Source organism: Talpa occidentalis, unplaced genomic scaffold, assembly GCF_014898055.3.
Source record: "Talpa occidentalis isolate TD23 unplaced genomic scaffold, MPIMG_talOcc4v2.1 talOcc4.12, whole genome shotgun sequence".
Lineage (NCBI taxonomy): Eukaryota > Metazoa > Chordata > Mammalia > Eulipotyphla > Talpidae > Talpa > Talpa occidentalis.
This window is the reverse complement of record NW_023601212.1, coordinates 54,554,821-54,571,947: the sequence shown is the minus strand read 5'-3', so window position 1 is coordinate 54,571,947 and position 17,127 is coordinate 54,554,821. Positions and strand designations below refer to the sequence as shown.

The 17,127-nt window shown below is 35.5% G+C and overlaps 1 protein-coding gene across 2 annotated transcripts in view; it reads right to left on the bottom strand.

Annotated features, from left to right (window-relative positions):
* The window catches only part of ACBD6 (acyl-CoA binding domain containing 6), a 172,628-nt gene that overhangs the window by 94,166 nt on the left and 61,335 nt on the right, over window positions 1-17,127 (bottom strand). For both annotated transcript variants that reach the window (XM_037506349.2, XM_054693432.1), the window contains exon 5: window positions 109-214. In XM_037506349.2, the coding sequence (XP_037362246.1) occupies window positions 109-214 (106 nt within the window). The remainder of the gene's footprint in view (window positions 1-108; window positions 215-17,127) is intronic.

Sequence of the window (17,127 nt, the reverse complement as noted above, 5' to 3'; positions counted from 1 at the left end):
GCTCTTGTATGCATAAATAAATAAATAAATAAATAAATAAATAAAATAAGGCACTGGAACAGAACCACAAAGCATAAGAAAATATTTAATAGGACATGTTTTTCATACCTCTTCATCTTTTACATTCACATCCACACTTTTTGATTTGATGGCTTTAGTTACACGGTCAATGTTGTTTTCCCTGCAGTAATCAAATATGTTTTTGTCTTCTTCCCTAATTAAAATAAAAAAAAAAAGCATTTATCTTACTGGGTAATACATAAAAGTTACATATTTCAATACAACCCCTTTGCTACTAACAAACATTAATAGAAAACTGGGTTTTTTTATATAGAATTTTACATGAACAATAAAGGATTTTCAACAAGAACATAAATCACCCAAACTCTGAAAACAGTAAAGTTCTTAGCAACATAATTATAGAGAAAAGCTTCACCTGCTTTAATGAGTTACACTAGTAAACTAATAAAACATCTTGAAGTATACTTCTCTGTGCTCTTTCTTTTTTTTTTTCAGTTACTGGCACATATTTCCTCTGATTCAGAATTTTGAATCGTAACACTGCATGCAGTAAGATTGCAGTTTCGGGTATTTCATTTATATTGTCTGTAAAGAGGTATCAAAAGATCAGGACACAACTTACTACTTGTATTACAGGATAACAGAGTAAGTTGGTTACTTGAGTGGGGGGTGTGTGTGTGTGTGTGTACACATATGTACTATATATATACTTACAGACATGTACACACACCCACAAATAATTTTCCTAAAGGAGAGGTAACTAGAAAAAGGCAACACAAAACCAGAAATCCTTCCTGAGATAACAGAAGCAAGACTGGGAACAAAAACTGGAAAGCACACTATGTGCCCACCACTGTTCTATGCACATTACATGTACTAGTTCATATACCCCAACTTTACACTTTATAGATGAAGAAACAGAAATTGAGAGATTACATGACCCTTCAAATGGGGCCTCCCCTGGTGGTGCAACGGTTGAGCGCTGGGCTGCGAAGCTGGTTCGATCCCTGGCCGCTGGTGAGGGTCCCATAAGGCGCGCATACCTCTCCTGCAGCGCCTGCTGCTCCCCTCAGCAGTGTATTTTGTCAGTCTGCCTGTTCTGTTCCCAGATCTGGCTCTGGTGAATTCTCTCACCCTCCCGTGCTTCTGACTGTACCCAGTGCTTGTATAAATAAATAAATAAATCTTCAAATGGCACTGCTTTTTTTTTTTTGACAATCTTTTATTTTTTTATGAATTATTTAATTTTATATAATTCTTACATCATTTTTCATTTTTGCACAATGTATGCATTTTCATTTTGGTTATATTCCCCATACAATTCCCAACCCCTTTTTCTGACCCTAATCCCTCTTCTCCCCCTGCCCCCCACTGTAGTGTGTCTCTGGTCTATAGTTGCTTGTTGATTTTGATTTTTACTTTATTATAATTAGTCTTTTCCCTGATCCCTTATTTAGGTTTTCTAAACTCCTGCTATGAATGAGACCATCCAGTATTTTTCTTTTTCCTTCTGGCTTATTTCACTGAGCATGATCCCTTCTGGCTCCATCCATGTTGCTGCAAATTGCATGAGTTTATCTTTTTTGATTGCTGAGTAATATTCCATTGTGTATATGTGCCACATCTTCTTGATCCAGTCATCTATTTTGGGCATTTGGGTGGTTTCCATAGCTTAGCTATTGTAAATAGTGCTGCCATAAACACAGGGGTGCAGGTGCCCTTTTGAATTAATGTTTCTGTGTCCTTTGGGTAAATACCTAGGAATGGAACTGCTAGGTATTTATATGGAAGCTCTATCGTTAGTAGGTTGAGGAATCTCCACACAGCTCTCCATAGTGGTTGGACCATTTTGCACTCCCACCAGCAGTGCAGGAGAGTTCCTTTTTTCTCCACATCCTTGCCAACAGTTGCTGTTGCTAGTTTAATATGTGCCATTCTCACTGGTGTAAGATGGTATCTCATTGTAGTTTTGATTTGCCAAATGGCACTGGTTTTATCAAAGATAGAATAAGAGCTAGCACTCACTCAGATCAACTCATTTTACTATTGTACACTTTTCTATTCAATTAGCCTATAGCTTGAAACTTGTCAACTGTATTCTATTCCAGAACCTAATGCACTTCTTAACATGAGGTCTATGAATTCTCTAAAATGGTATGCAGAATTATCTGTGTAAATGCTTCTGCATTTGTTCTGAATGCATTGTGTGTACTTTTCAGGGGTTGGGTGGAGGGGGGAATGGCTTCAGTGAGATTCTCAAAAGGACCAGTGACTGCCAAATTAGTAACTTAGAATATTAATAATGGAAGTGTCCTATTCTGGACAGGCATAAAGGAATACAATTAGAGTTTCAAAAATTTTAACTAGTATGTTTTACAATCTGCAAGATCATAGCTTTAATTCATCAGAAATTAAATCAGCTGGTCACAGGAATCTTTCTGTCTTAAAAGTCAATTTAAATACCTATAAGTGCCTTATAAAGAGTTATTTTCAATCAGTTAATTATCTCAAAATATACTGCTGAGGGGTTGGGGGGAAGCGAATATTGTTTAAAAATGAACAATGATGTAAAAAATTAAAAAAATATATACTGCTTTGGCAGTATAAATATCTTCTTAAGCACTTGATGCATTTAATTGAGTACCTACTACATGCATGACACAGAGTAAGATTCTGCTGATAACACCAACAAGAATAAGCAAGAAACTCTGCATTCAACACAGTACAGTATAGCTAAGGTTATTAAATCTATACAACATTAACATGAGGTAAACCCTGATAAGTATACAGTGGAGGGTCAGTCTGATTTAAGCTGGAGAAAATAAAGTAAGTTTCAAGGAAAAAATCATGTTTAAAGGAATATACAGTCTCATGAAAATCTGTTTTGTAAAAGAGAAAATGCTTTTCCAGATCACTTGATCCGAAAGAAAATAGGAAAAAGTCTGAGGTCAAATCCACAGAAAGGAGAAGTCTGACTTTTTTTTTTTTTTTAAATGTGTGTTGATTTTTTTTTTTAAAGATCTATTTATTTATTTATTTATTTATTTATTTATTTATTTATTTATTTATTTATTTATTTATATAAGCACTGGGTACAGTCAGAAGCACAGGAGGGCGAGAGAATTCACCAGAATCAGAGCAGAGAGCAGAGCAGGCAGAGTGATGAAGTACACTGCTGAGGGGAGCAGCGGGCGGCAGGAGAGGTCTGCGCGCCATATGGGACCCTCACCCCGTGGCCGGGGATGGAACCAGCGCTGCAGAGGCTGCGGGCAGCTTCGCAGCCCAGCGCTCAACCACTGCGCCACCAGGGAGGCCCGAAGTCTGACTTTTAAAATTAATTAGCTATCATTGAAAACACTGTTTCTAGGAAGAGGGGTCTTCACAATTCCAGCTTGGGAATAAGTGACCTATTTTCCTCCAATCCAATAAAAGAGACCCCTCTAATTCAACTCTGAAAGAAAGGACTATGTCCTTTAACTTGTATGTTTTTGCCCAATAACAAAAATGTTTTGAATTTGAAAATAATTGGGAGTTGTTGGTGGGGTACAGAAAGGAAGGCACTCCCACTCTGGCTCTGGTGAATTCTCTCACCCTCCTACGCTTCTGACTGTACCCAGTGCATGTATAAACAAACAAAACAAACAAACAAAAAATAAATAAATAAAAACATGCCTCTATAAAAAAAAAAAGGGAAGGCAAAGAAATTCTTAGCACATGAGTTGCCCATATGCAATAATATATAAATGTTATTCCTAGATGACAGAACCTTCTGAGTGGTCCCTCTTCCTAAATCCAACTCCCAAATGTGGGTGTATATTCATATATATATACATTGCCATAAGCAATATAAAAAATTATTCAAACTTTCATATTTCTTAATATAGTTTCAATAATCTTCTTTTAAACATCATCTGTATCAATTATTTTATTTTGATATGTGAATTTTTGGAGGGAAGAAAGCATTTTTTCATCTGAATATCTGCTTATCACTTGTAGTTTATTATCACTAAATATGTCAGGCAGAGAAAGGTATTTGTAAAATACTTGGAGGTGGAATATACAATTTAAATATCAAAAAGAAATTCAGTAAAATCACCACCAATGTGCTACAAAACTGAGTGGCTAATATTTTTAAAATGCAATGATACTCTTGGTCTTAGTTGTTAAATATATTACTTTTACTTTACCCCATGCAACCAAGCTGTCTTTATGCAATGTTACCACCTACTGGTCAAATTGGAGAAACATCTGGAGCAACATCTTGTCCTCTAACTAGCTTATGTACAATATACAAATAAAACTTCTCTCTACAGCTCCTGTTAATACGGTCTTCCATAGGAACTCACCCTCTCCTAATTTTAAATGAAATGTGTAAAAGAATTCAACCATAACTAACATAGCAGAGACTTAGTGTCAGAGCCTTCCACATCTTCTCATTTTATCTTCCTTTCTCTCACAATTCTTACCTAGTTATCTTCCTCCTTCTCTTTGCTCAATGAGAGAAAATTATCATATTCATTCTCCATGGACGAGTATGAATAATATTTGTAATACTATCCTCAAGGATGTCCATATTACCCCTAATACAAGACAGGAAGTATCTCTTTGAATGACTCCAATTTTTCTGAAACTGCTAGACAATAAACATACACTTGAAAGGAAAAAAAATCAACTGGTTTTCTTCGAATTTTTAAAGAAATACGAGGACACACCTTTTATGGGAATTGAGCAATGGTTGTCTTTCATGAAACACAGAAGAATAAACAGATACTTGCTCATTTCTAAAAATGTTACTTATACTACTTTCTAAAAAGATTGCATTTCCTATCAAAAGAATATTTCAAATATGTTTCTTGGCAAGTAACCTAAAATACATTAACCAATATTTAATCTACCTCATAGAGTTAAAAAAACACATCTGGGATGAGCTCAAAAATCTGTTTAATAGGGCCTCCCCTGGCGGCGAAGGTGGTTGAGCGCCACGCTGTGAAGCTGTCCGCAGCCTCTGCAGCGCCGGTTCGATCCTGGCCGGCCAGCGAGGGTCCTACATGGTGTGGCAGACCTCTCCCGTCGTGCCAGTTGCTCCCCTCAGCTGTGTATTTCGTCAGTCTGCCTGTTTTGTTCCCCACTCTGTCTATGGTGAATCCTCTCACCCTCCTTCACATCTGGCCTGTACCCCGTTCTTGTATAAATAAATAAATCTTTTAAAAAAATCTGTTTAATAGACACATTCAATACACATTTCAATTCAATTCATATATTTATCAAGCAACTGGCAATTACATATAAAAACAGTATTCCACTGAACAATGAAAAACTATATATTGAATGAGTGAAAACACAAAGTAAGGTAATACCTCCACAAATATGAACAGATGCTAATCACTCATCAAAATAAATAATAAGTACCTGTGGGCTCTGATGATACACAAAGATCTTTAAAAGGATATGCAGTTATGGAAATATTAAGTGAATCAGTTTTCCATTCCTCAACTTCTAAATAAACACTTCTTTCTTCTTTCTTAAAGTGACAGACATAAAGAGGCTCCTGTGATAAATATTTTATCACTATCCTCCTCCACAACATTTCCTCTGTTCAATCCAGCTCCTCCAAGTTTATGCGAGAAAGGCATATACCTCTCTCTGTGCTACACTATACTTCTAGAAAGTATAGCCAGAGAATTTTACTAAGATTTAGCAAATGACTATAAATTAAACCCATTACCCTTGCTTAAAAGCACAGTTTAATATCTAGGCAAGAATTGGGAAAAAATAACCCCCAGTTGTACTGACCCAAGATATAAAATCTTCTATAGTGCCCCCAAAAGGGGACAATACTGGTGTATAATTGGTGTCGGAAAGCCCCTTGTAATTAAGGTTAGAGGATGGAAGACGTAAGTAAACAAAACAGAAAACATCATTGATGCTGAACTACATCTCATTCTAATAATATACATCAATAAAATAAACTATTTTTAAAAGCCTCATTCATCTTATCATGGTACATTTCTAATAAAATTTTCTCATGTTTAATTGAATTTATAATGTGGTTTTTTTCCTTAAAGATTTATTTATACAAAAACCGGGGTACAGGTCAGATGTGTGGGAGGGTGAGAGAATTCACCAGAGACAGAGTGGGGAACAGAACAGGTAGACTGACGAAATACACTGCTGAGGGGAGCAGCAGGTGAGACAGGAGATGTCTACCACACCATGTGGGTTGCTTCGGTGGCCGGCGAGGATCGAACCGGCACTGCAGAGGCTGCGGACAGCTTTACAGCGTTGAGCTCAACTGCCTGTGCCACCAGGGAGACCCCTATAATGTGTGTTTTAATCACATGCTTAGAAGTAATAACGATAATGAAAATTCAAATCAGAAAAAATTTAATGCTTATATTTTGTGGATTGCGGCAAACTGATTTTTTTTATTGCATTATTTTTACTGAGGTAACAGCTTTATAGTATTATATATAATTTGGGTATAGGTTCAAACCTCTTCAATATGTTCCAACACCATACCATCTAAACACCCATAATCCTGTACCCTCATCCACTGGGCCACCTCCCACTTTTGTTTCCCTTCCAGAACCCTCCTCCACTGGTAGTTTAAATTCTGTAGTCAGATTTCTAGGATTTTTTTGGTTTGTTTGTTTAGTTTTCTGTTTGTTTTGTTTCTCTATATTCCACATATAAATGAAATCATCTGTTATTTTTCTTTCTCCTGGCTTATTTGGTTTAGCATATCCCTTCTAGTTTCATTCATGTTGTCAAAAATGACAAGATTTCATCTACTCTTATTGCTGAGTAGCATTTATTGTGTATATATACCACCTCTTTTTTTTTAAAAAAAGCCTGATACTTTTTTTTTTTAAAGATTTATTTATTTATACAAGCACTAGAGGGTGAGTCAGAAGCAGGGGAGGGTGAGAGAATTCATCAGAGCCAGAGCGGGGAACAGAACAGGCAGACCGACGAAATACAATGATGAGGGGAGCAGCAGGCGTGGCAGGAGAGGTCTGCGCACCATGTGGGACTCTCACTGGGGGCCGGGGATCGAACTGACGCTGCAGAGGCTGCAGGGAGCTTTGCAGCAGAGCGCTCAACAGCTGTGCCACCAGGGGAGGCCCAACACCACCCCTTTTTAGTCCACTCATCTGTGGTTGGGCACTGAGGTTGTTTTCATAAATGCTGCAATAGACATACATCATCTATCCCTTTGAACTATAGCAAACAAAATTTTTTAAAATTCTAACTTAGCAAACATTTTTATTGCAGAGAATTATGGTAATATAATAAAACTACACAAAAATATATTACTTTAAAACTTTATAGAAATAAAAGGAATGGTATAAAAATTCCTACAGGTAAAGACCTTATTCATTAAAGTACATTCATATGTACTTTAATCAAGATCAGAATTTTATTTACTTCAATTAAATTTTTAATTTTGAGATAACTGAAGATGTATATGCTGTTCTAAGAAATCTACATAGAGCTTGTATACAGCCTTTGCCCAGCTTCCCTCAATGATAACATGTTCATGTATTTTAAAAAATGGATTACAGTATTTGAATTGCACTGGATAAATCTAAAAGATGATCATTATTCACAAAATGCCAGAAATTATGTCTTTTGCAATTATTTAAACTTTTAAACAAAAATTGTAGATGTTATCTTAAAAATACAAAAGGGAACATAAGTCCTCAAATATTCTTATAGGGCCTGCATTAGCAAAAAGTTGCTTTTTTAAGTAATTAATTCATTTTCTTACATCGTTGCTAACTTTTGAACATTATTTGATTTCTCCCCTCAGTGTCGCCCCCACTGTTCTAACACTATAGCACCAGTGGTTCATCTCCACAGTCCCTTAAACTCTTCCCTCCCCTGTTTTGATTCCTCTCCTTCTACTTCTTCTGAAGTGTGCCTCAGATCTATGATGAGTTGGCAAAAAGTTTTCTTTAATATCACTGTTAGAACCTGATATTCTGCAAAAGAGAGGCCTAAAACAAGAAGTGGGTGGGCTGCACTATGAAATATGACCAAAGAAGACATTATAGGAAAGTTGACATTACAGCCTAGTCTTTTGAAGGATGAACTGACAATCTAGCTGGGTTATTGAAGGATTCTGCAGAATAAAGAAAAGCAAAATGATCAACAAAAAGAAGTGTTCAGGGAAATGCAAGTAATTGTCATGGTAGGATGTTGGGAGATAGGGTTTGCTGCAGGAGGCCTTGTTGCTCCAGCCAGATAGGATACTGACAAGCAGCAAAGAGAAAGGGCCTCACACCGTGGGGCTGAAGATCTGGCATTCCTTTGCTTTTTGTTCTTGGTCATAGAGAGAGAAAAATTTATCAAAAAGTATATTAGGCAATAAATTATATGTATCAGCATATTGTAAGTAAATAGCATGAAAAATTGTTTGTTTAGAAATTAGTTGTTGGGCAGTTTGGCCCACTTGACAATGGGAGATGGTTTATTAAACATGCCTGACAAGCATTACAATACAATAATTATAATAGGTCCTTCTTTTGCCTTCTCTTGAAGTTTCTTGGGAAAGTTTTTAAATGAAGCTATTTGAGTTAAGGAATTTCTAGGTAGAAAAAAGTTCTGATAGCTGAACAGCAGCTGGCCTCCGGCTGAAGGTCATGTGAATAGAATAATCCTTTGATGCTTAGGCTTTAGCTGATAGGGATGCACTGGCGGTTATTCACTGTTTTAAATAATTGTCTAAATGAAAAAATAAGTAGCTTTAATGTTAGGTCTGGTTTATTATCTATTAACCTTGAAAGCTGCCATCTAGCTGAGACCTGTAGGGGCCAGTAGTCTATGGGAAACATAATATACTAATTGTTTTTGCTTTACACATAATAATGTATTTCCTTATTATTATTACTAATAATGAATAAAAAAAGACCTGCTGAGCCTTTCGGGCAGAAGATACTAGCACCTCACCAAGTGTCAGTGTCTCCTCATTCTACCTCATTCCCCTTCCTAACAGCCCTTAAGTTTCAGCCCTTTCGTTTTCGCCCACGCCGTCTCATCCTTTCAGGAACCCTGACACGACATTTTGCCGGAGGCTGGTCCCCGGCAAGGGTTAAAGGGGTAAGTTGAATAACAGAGCTCTTAAAAAGCCTGGCACATTGCATATAATGTAATTAACAAAATACTTATTCACCTTTCAAAACTTGGAACAAATGTTTCGAAATAATAAGGCTATACTCTTAAACTAAATAAACTAGGAATGAGAGGGAAAAACAATGTCTCCTCGCTAGGCTGAAAAGCTACTTGACTTGGACACTAACCTTAACAAATACTCAAAAAACAAAGAAACGACTATCACCAGTAAGAGGAATGTTTGGCAATGAACCACCAGGGAAGGTAAGTAGGGGGTAGGTTAGTGAAACCAATTTTGAATGCTGACCAGAAGAAACAATCTAAGGTTAAAAAGCACTTGGAGGTTTTTCTGCTGGAAGAGATTTTGTTCAAGAGGTCTCATCAGGACTTGGCTGAAGCAGTGTTCAAAATGATGCACCTTCTTTTACTCTGTTTACATGTCTGAAAATGGTGATCCTCAACACTCAGAAAAAGGGTACCCAGGGTACCTAAGCACTTGGATCACTAATAAATAATCATAAGTTTTAGATAAATTTTATTATCTAGGGGTTTGCTCATCTATGCATCCTTTTTTCTAAATCTTTGTAGTTGAAGAATGGACCTTGACCTATAGTAAATTCACCAGAAAAAGTCACTCTGTGAAGCTCCTTAGGAGATGGTAGCTCTCGGATGAAAGCCTGCATACTGTCATACAAAATTCAGTAAGCACAGTTGGTGAATATTACTTCTTTGCAGGAATTAAGCTTCTAACATTTTTTATTGGCTGTATGGCCAGAAATTGTCAGTTTGAAGAGTAAATAGTTCCTATTCAGTCCAAATGCAGTGTTAGGGAACCATGCTACCACTCCACTGATCTCATTTGATTATAGTTTCCAAATTCCATTGTATATGTCAAATATAAGGTACCAATTCTAATATTGATACTTTTTTCATATGACCTTTTTACATATATATAAATCTGATTTACATATATACATATACATATAATGACTAAACCTTCAAAATTTTAGAAGTTGAGATAAAGCATTTCCTTAAAAATTAAGATACTCTGTATTTCTTAAAAAGCATGTTTTAATTATAAATGTAAAAAATCACACAGGCATATTTTAATTTTATTTACAATAGATTCTCCAAAAGAATCTGTTCTTACTTAAAGATTTATAGTAAATCTGATATAAGGTTTCTCTACAAGGAGCAAAATAAGTAAAGTCAACTCCTATCTCAACTATTAAATGGTAGTCTTGGCTGTCATATTTAGTACATTGAATATCCCCACTTTTAATTAATGTCTAATTAAAATTTTAAATGTTAATTTCATCTTTAAAGAGACTATTTTAGAGCCTCTTATGAAAAACTGAAATGAGAGTTTATACTATTATCCTCAAGTAAAAACTTACAAATAGCATTGCATGTCTGAAACACCTTGATCAAAAGTCCTGGAGGAGGCAAAACACTGCTTGGGGAGTAATTATGTTCAGGAAAGCCAACATTCAGATCAAAGCATTTAAGAAAGTGCTTTTTTGTTGCTTGTTGTGTTGTTATTAAAATAGTTCTTGAAATCCTAGATGACAAATAGACTAACTTACCACGTATCATTGATAGTAAAACAAATTTTTTAAAATATTTTAAACATCTGATAGAGCTTATAATCAGCAACACATCTTACAATTAATAGCATTTTTTTTCTTAATGGTATTTAAATAATGGTGTTCTTAAAACTAATGGTATTACAGAGTTGATAAAGTAATAAGATAGGTTCAAAGTAAACAGTACCAAATGTACGTATGAATGACTGAAAGAATTAACATATACTGAATCACAATCCTCCCACTCAGCGTGCTACTATTGTCTGCAACCGATTTCAGACAGTTATAGGACATAACCAGTTAGTTCCTCCTTCCTGTTATATGGTAGTACAGCATCCTCTTTGAGTGGATTTTAAATGCAATATACTTAGTTCTAGAACCAGAAGATTCTTAAAGCTTCTAGTAAAAGTTGTATTTATTATCTTATTTAAATTGCTATGGGTTCCTTTCAAAGAAAACCGTTTGTATTTTTCTCCCATTTTTCTCCCATGTTTTCCAAGCAAGTAATGAAAAAGGAAAGATTAATGTCCCAGGTAATTCCTGTAGATAACTAGTCATTATACTAGAAAAGCTACCTAACCATGATTTACAAAAACACCAGTTACTAAAAATGCATTCTCACCTCTTAAAATATGTTTAACTCTAAAAAAAAAGTTGATTGAAAAGTTCTGATAATTTTAATGCCCATTAAAAAAAATAGTTCAATTGTGCTCAATCCCTGGAAAACCAGTGGCGACATCAGAAAAATCTATAGATTCCTTTTGCTAACAGGCTCTACAGAGTTAAGTCACATTCTCAACCATTAAGGTAGGTCTTAAATCAATAAAAACAATTAATCCAAAGGCAACCTCACGATCAGTATATTGATAAACAAGACTACAGTCCCTAATTTTACCACTGAAGCACATTTTCAAAAACACTAAATAAGAATTTTCATTTAAAATTCAAATCTGAAGATACTCATTATATAAATAACTATCAAATACAATTTCATTAATTGGAGATTACGATGATTACTCAAACATCTCAGGAACAGTATACTACAATAAGAAAGAACAGAGTTACTAACCATGTGACCTTGGGCAACTAACCTAACCTTTAGTCTCAGTTTCCTCATCTGTAGGGATATTAATGATACCTACATCTCACAGTCTTATTCTGAAAATTAAGTGAAATAATATAAACAAAACATATATAGTTTCTAGCAAATATTATGTGGTCAATAAATATTAGCTGACATTATTATTACCTTAAGAATTTAACATATATTGTAAATTGGGGGTCATTTCTCATACACTTAAGTATAACTGTCAATCAATTCTTCTAACAAATATTAATTAAACTTTCAAAGAAAAAAACAAGTCAATGTGGGTGAAGCAGAATGAACAAGGGGAATGGGGAAAGTTGGCATTAAATGAGTTGAGGGGCCCTGAAAGATGTCTTAAGTAAGGATTTAAAAATTTTATCCTAAGCGTTCTGGAGAATCATTAAAGGGCTTATATGATGAGATTAAGTTATAAATCTGGGACAGAGACTGTACAGGAAGCCAGGAATCCAGTTCTCAAAGTGTCTTGCAGTGCTCTGGCTAATAGATGATGTGAGTTTAGAACAGGAATGGTAATACAAACGGCACTGTTGCCTTTAGTGGCAATAATGATAAGTAGATGAATCTGGATTAATTTTAGAAAGCAGAAAACAGAATTTCTGATATATTAGAGGATGAGAAAGAGAGAGCACAGACCAATATGACATACAGGCCTGAGAACATACTTTACAAAAAATACTGTTAAAAATACTTACCTAATGTACATATAAAATTTTATATCAAGTAAAAATTTAAAAACAAAACCATACACAGAATTCAAGCTTCAATCAAAGCTAAGTATTTATTAATATATGCAATGCAATCAGCAAAGTCCTCACAAATTGAAAGTAACAGGATGAGCCAAAATTGCTTATTTCTAGCACTACAGAATAACTGATAATAATTGAGAATTTTTTTAAAAATGACTATTACACAATATTAACATGTCTGCTAAAAATCTATCTGTGAAGCATTTTAGAAGTAGATATTTATATTATTTAAAACACATATTCCACCTTTCATTTAAATGGACATGGCATACTTGTAACTACATTATCTTTACATGTGTCCAGGTATACACACTAAACATAACACTACACATACACTAAACTTTGCAAAGATGTCTAAGTGCCTACCATTTTACAGGTACTACACAGTGACAACAATATTAGAGAGAAGGTAAAGACTACATGGGGTAGACAGAAAAGAGAAAACAGTGCGGAAGTGATAAGAAAGAAGAAAGGAAGAAAAGATGATGGTTTTAGCTGGTGAAGGAACTCTTGTTCAGAGGGGTCGCTGATCTGCAAACAGGTGGATTTGCCTTGTATGCCTGGTTGGCATCACAACACTGAACGCACAGGAGCTAAATAAAGCATGTAAGAAAAGGGCGAATATGAGAGCCAGGAGACTCTTACAACAGTTACTGTTTATGTCAAGACCTGCTAGTCCCAAGGGACCCATTTTCACATAATCTATAATTATCTCTTCGCTTTAATCGCCTTGTCATTCCTGAGGCTCTCATGGGCACTGGAAGAGGAAAAGCTCATTAACTAAACCTTTTCTCCTCTCTCCAGCCACCCATGGCTTTTAATTGCTTGGTGTGTTATTATCTAGGAGTGCAACTGGGATCATTTTCATAAGAAAGGGAGGTAGAGAAGAGGAAGGGAGCCATGAGTCCCTAAGGTCTGCACCAGAGACAAACCTTTGCTTTCTCAATTATTTATGCCAGCTGAGGTTTTACAGGCTGAATAAATCCATAACTCAAGTTCATTCTGAGCAGTCAGATTCTCAAGGGGGAGTTGTCCACTTGCCTATACACACGTGTGTAGTCCTCAAAGAATAACCAGAATGTAACAAGACATATGTCATCCAATTTATCACCTATCACCAAAGTGTTAACACAATGTTGATCATAGGCAACATGGTGAAATAGGGAAGGATTTAGCTACCACCAGCCAAACAGATGGAGGGAAGCAAGATAACCATTTTGGTGCTGAGGGCAGTCTGATAATGGGACAGAAGCGTCCCAGAATGACCTTAGTCTGTTGTAAGCATAAAAATCTGAATATTCGTTTTTAAAATGCAAAATATATATACGCTTGAAGCTTTGGTTTTAAATATTTGTTAAAAACAGGTTGCAATGTGACAATTTGATGAATAAATAAATAGGATTTTATACAATCTGATTTTATAAGCCACAATAAAACAATATATGTTGCAATGTTTTCTCTAATCACATCCCTCTTAGGGATAATTTTAGTATAACTTACGTGTAAGTAACAGATTTTCAAGCTGTTTTCATTCTAGTTTATATTTTCACCAAAATTATAAAATTAAAGCAAAAATAACCACGTCATTCTAGTTTTTACATTTATTCTCCCATTTTATAATCAGTATTAGAGAGCAACCAATGAAAAGACACTTTAAAATATTTTCAAAATCTAGTATTGCTTAAAAATTGAAACTTTATAAGTCAACGATGAAAGCATATCTTTAAAATTCTACAGGCTTTTGTGTCTGGCCACAGCAGTGACCTCTGGTATTTTCTGCCAAAACAGTTCATTTGTCTCACAGAACAACTAATCAATTCCAGAGCCCATCAATCATTTTAGTTGTATACTGGTTGGGTCTTAGAGAAGGTCCAGATGGCTGCTTGTGTAAGTGGGATTAATAAAATTCTGATAGATTACATAGCATCAAACTACAAAACAAGATCAAAGCTTATTGCAGGGTGGGATGGAGACCAATACGCTTCATTTACTGCATTTTTAATTCTTGTTCTAATTTCTCAAATTATGTGCCAACTTACAGATAAAACCTTTTAAGTATACAAGTCACTAAAAGTGATTTCTTGTTAAGTGAGTCAGTATGTGTAGCACAGAATCATGGTAGAGCTCTATGCTTATTAACCAGAGCTTTTTCTGCCAGTCTACAGTATAAATGAAACATAGATGATCTCAATACCAGAGTAAGTGTCCATGGGTTACAAGATTTGTTACTCTCTTGCTTCTATATTTCCAGACACATCTAATAGAGACTCTCTTCCCTATGTTTCACTTCACTTTCTTTTACCAAAGCAAACACCTTGTACCCCAATCTATTACCAGACTTTAGCACCTAAAAAAACAGCTCGTGCTTAGCTTCTGCTCTGTGGGGAGTCTATGCTGAGTAACAATTCTAGTAAAAACTAATAGTTACATAGTAACGTGTTTTGTGCCAGATATTGTTCTAAGATGCTGTGTGTAGAAATTAGGTAATTCACGTAAATGTACTGCAGTTATCCCCATTTTACAGATGAGTAACTTGTCCACTGTCACAAAGCCAGTAAGCAGTCGAATCAGCAGCATTTGAACGCCAGCAGTTTGGTTCCATGAATTCTGTACTTTATAAGTTTTACACTATATTCCCTCCATTATACTACATAAAAACTAGCTTCAGAATGAGAAACGAGTGTCAGGGCTTTATAATTAAAGACATAGAGACAGGTGCGTATGACATTTTATTGTCACTTCCTGTGATAGAGTAGGAATAAAGGTCAGAATCAAAACAGGTAGGAAGCAAGCTCAGAATAGGCCCAGTGGCTATGGCTCAAGAACTTTTACAATAAAACTAAAAACAGCACTTAGCTTCCCACCTATAATGCTCATTAGTCAGGAAAGCTGCCATAACAGTAGAAGGCTAGCCTTATCAAATCAGTTTATTAGATACTGATTTTCCTTATTGTTAAAAATGTGGGGAAAAAACCTAGAAGTTTATACACTGAAATATTCAAAATGAACCTTCAAAATACAATATATTTTATTTTTCTTTTTAAAAACAATGGTTCTAGGGTCTCCCCTGGTGGCGCAGCGGTTGAGCGCTGGGCTACGAAGCTACCCGCAGCCTCTGCAGTGCCGGTTCGTTCCTGACTGCCAGCGAGGGTCCCACATGGAGCGAGAGACCTCTCCTGCCCTGCCCGCTGCTCCCCTCAGCAGTGTATTTCGTCAGTCTGCCTGTTCTGTTCCCCGCTCTGGCTCTGGTGAATTCTCTCACCCTCCCGCGCTTTGACTGTACCCAGTGCTTGTATGAATAAATAAATAAATCTTAAAAAAAAAAAATGGTTCTATAGAAGAAATCTTTTCCTTTTATCCAAGTTTATCTTTTGATGTTTTGAAAATTCTAAAACTTACAGTCTCTTTCATATCTGTTAAACATTAAGAAACTGCAATCAAAGCACAACTTGATCTTGGGGGAAAAAAACTAACTATACTTCACCAAAGTATAAACAAAGTTTGATTTCAAATATTTGAACAAACAGCTTGTTATCCTTGTTGCAATTACATTCTTATACTTAAGAAACAATAGGACTACATCTGATCTTTCTCTGGAATAACTTAACATTAGAGCATTAATAATTTTTTTTACCATGATCTAGGTTGTTATACTGAAATCTGTTACATCATAAAATGAATCCTTTAATATAAGAATATGACTAGCTGCTATGACTTCTGATCTGCCATAGCAGTGACAAATTTACTGTTAAACTAGCAGCTCTCTGCTTTATGGGAGAAACACTAGGTAAATCTATGTAAGCAACAGTTACTGAACTACCAGCTTACAATTATCGACTCCTTGAAGGAAGGAGCTGTTTATACCTTCCAAAGTCTGGACACTTTTACTAGATACCTACTAAGTCCTGGGAACTCCCTCAGATACTGAGAATGGAGAGATAGATAAAATATGATCCTTGCTCTCCAAACACTAACATTTTAATGGAAAGGATAAAGTTGTTTTTTAAAAAGATTACAATTCAATGTGGTATACTATCATAAATGCTGTAACAGAAGTGTAAAGAAAGAATTATGGAAAAACAGAGGAAAAATGACTAACATCTCCCATAACCTAGAAAAATAACTAATTGACTTGAATACTTAATACACTGATTAGCAGGGTTAAGACTCATTTTATAGATGACTCTAAGGACAGAATATATAAATTAAGAACCCCCAAACACTTTCCAAATATATAAGGGTTGAGGGGAAGTGAGGTTAAACTCTGACAATGTTTTTTAAACTGTGGTTTCTCAGAACCCTGTATGGATTCCTCAGAGTTCTCAGGGTTTCTAAAAGGGCTGAGGGTGGCAAATACATTCCAGGAAGAAATAGCCTTAAGGGTATCTTTATTCCCCCAATCTCCATCAGTCATCCTTGAATAAACATTAATCTTAACAAAAATGTCCTTGTTATGCAAAGAGACCCACCATTATACCCTAGTATTAACTGACTGGTCATTAACTTGAAACTGAGCATTACAGTTTTTGATTATGATGTCAATGACTTTCCC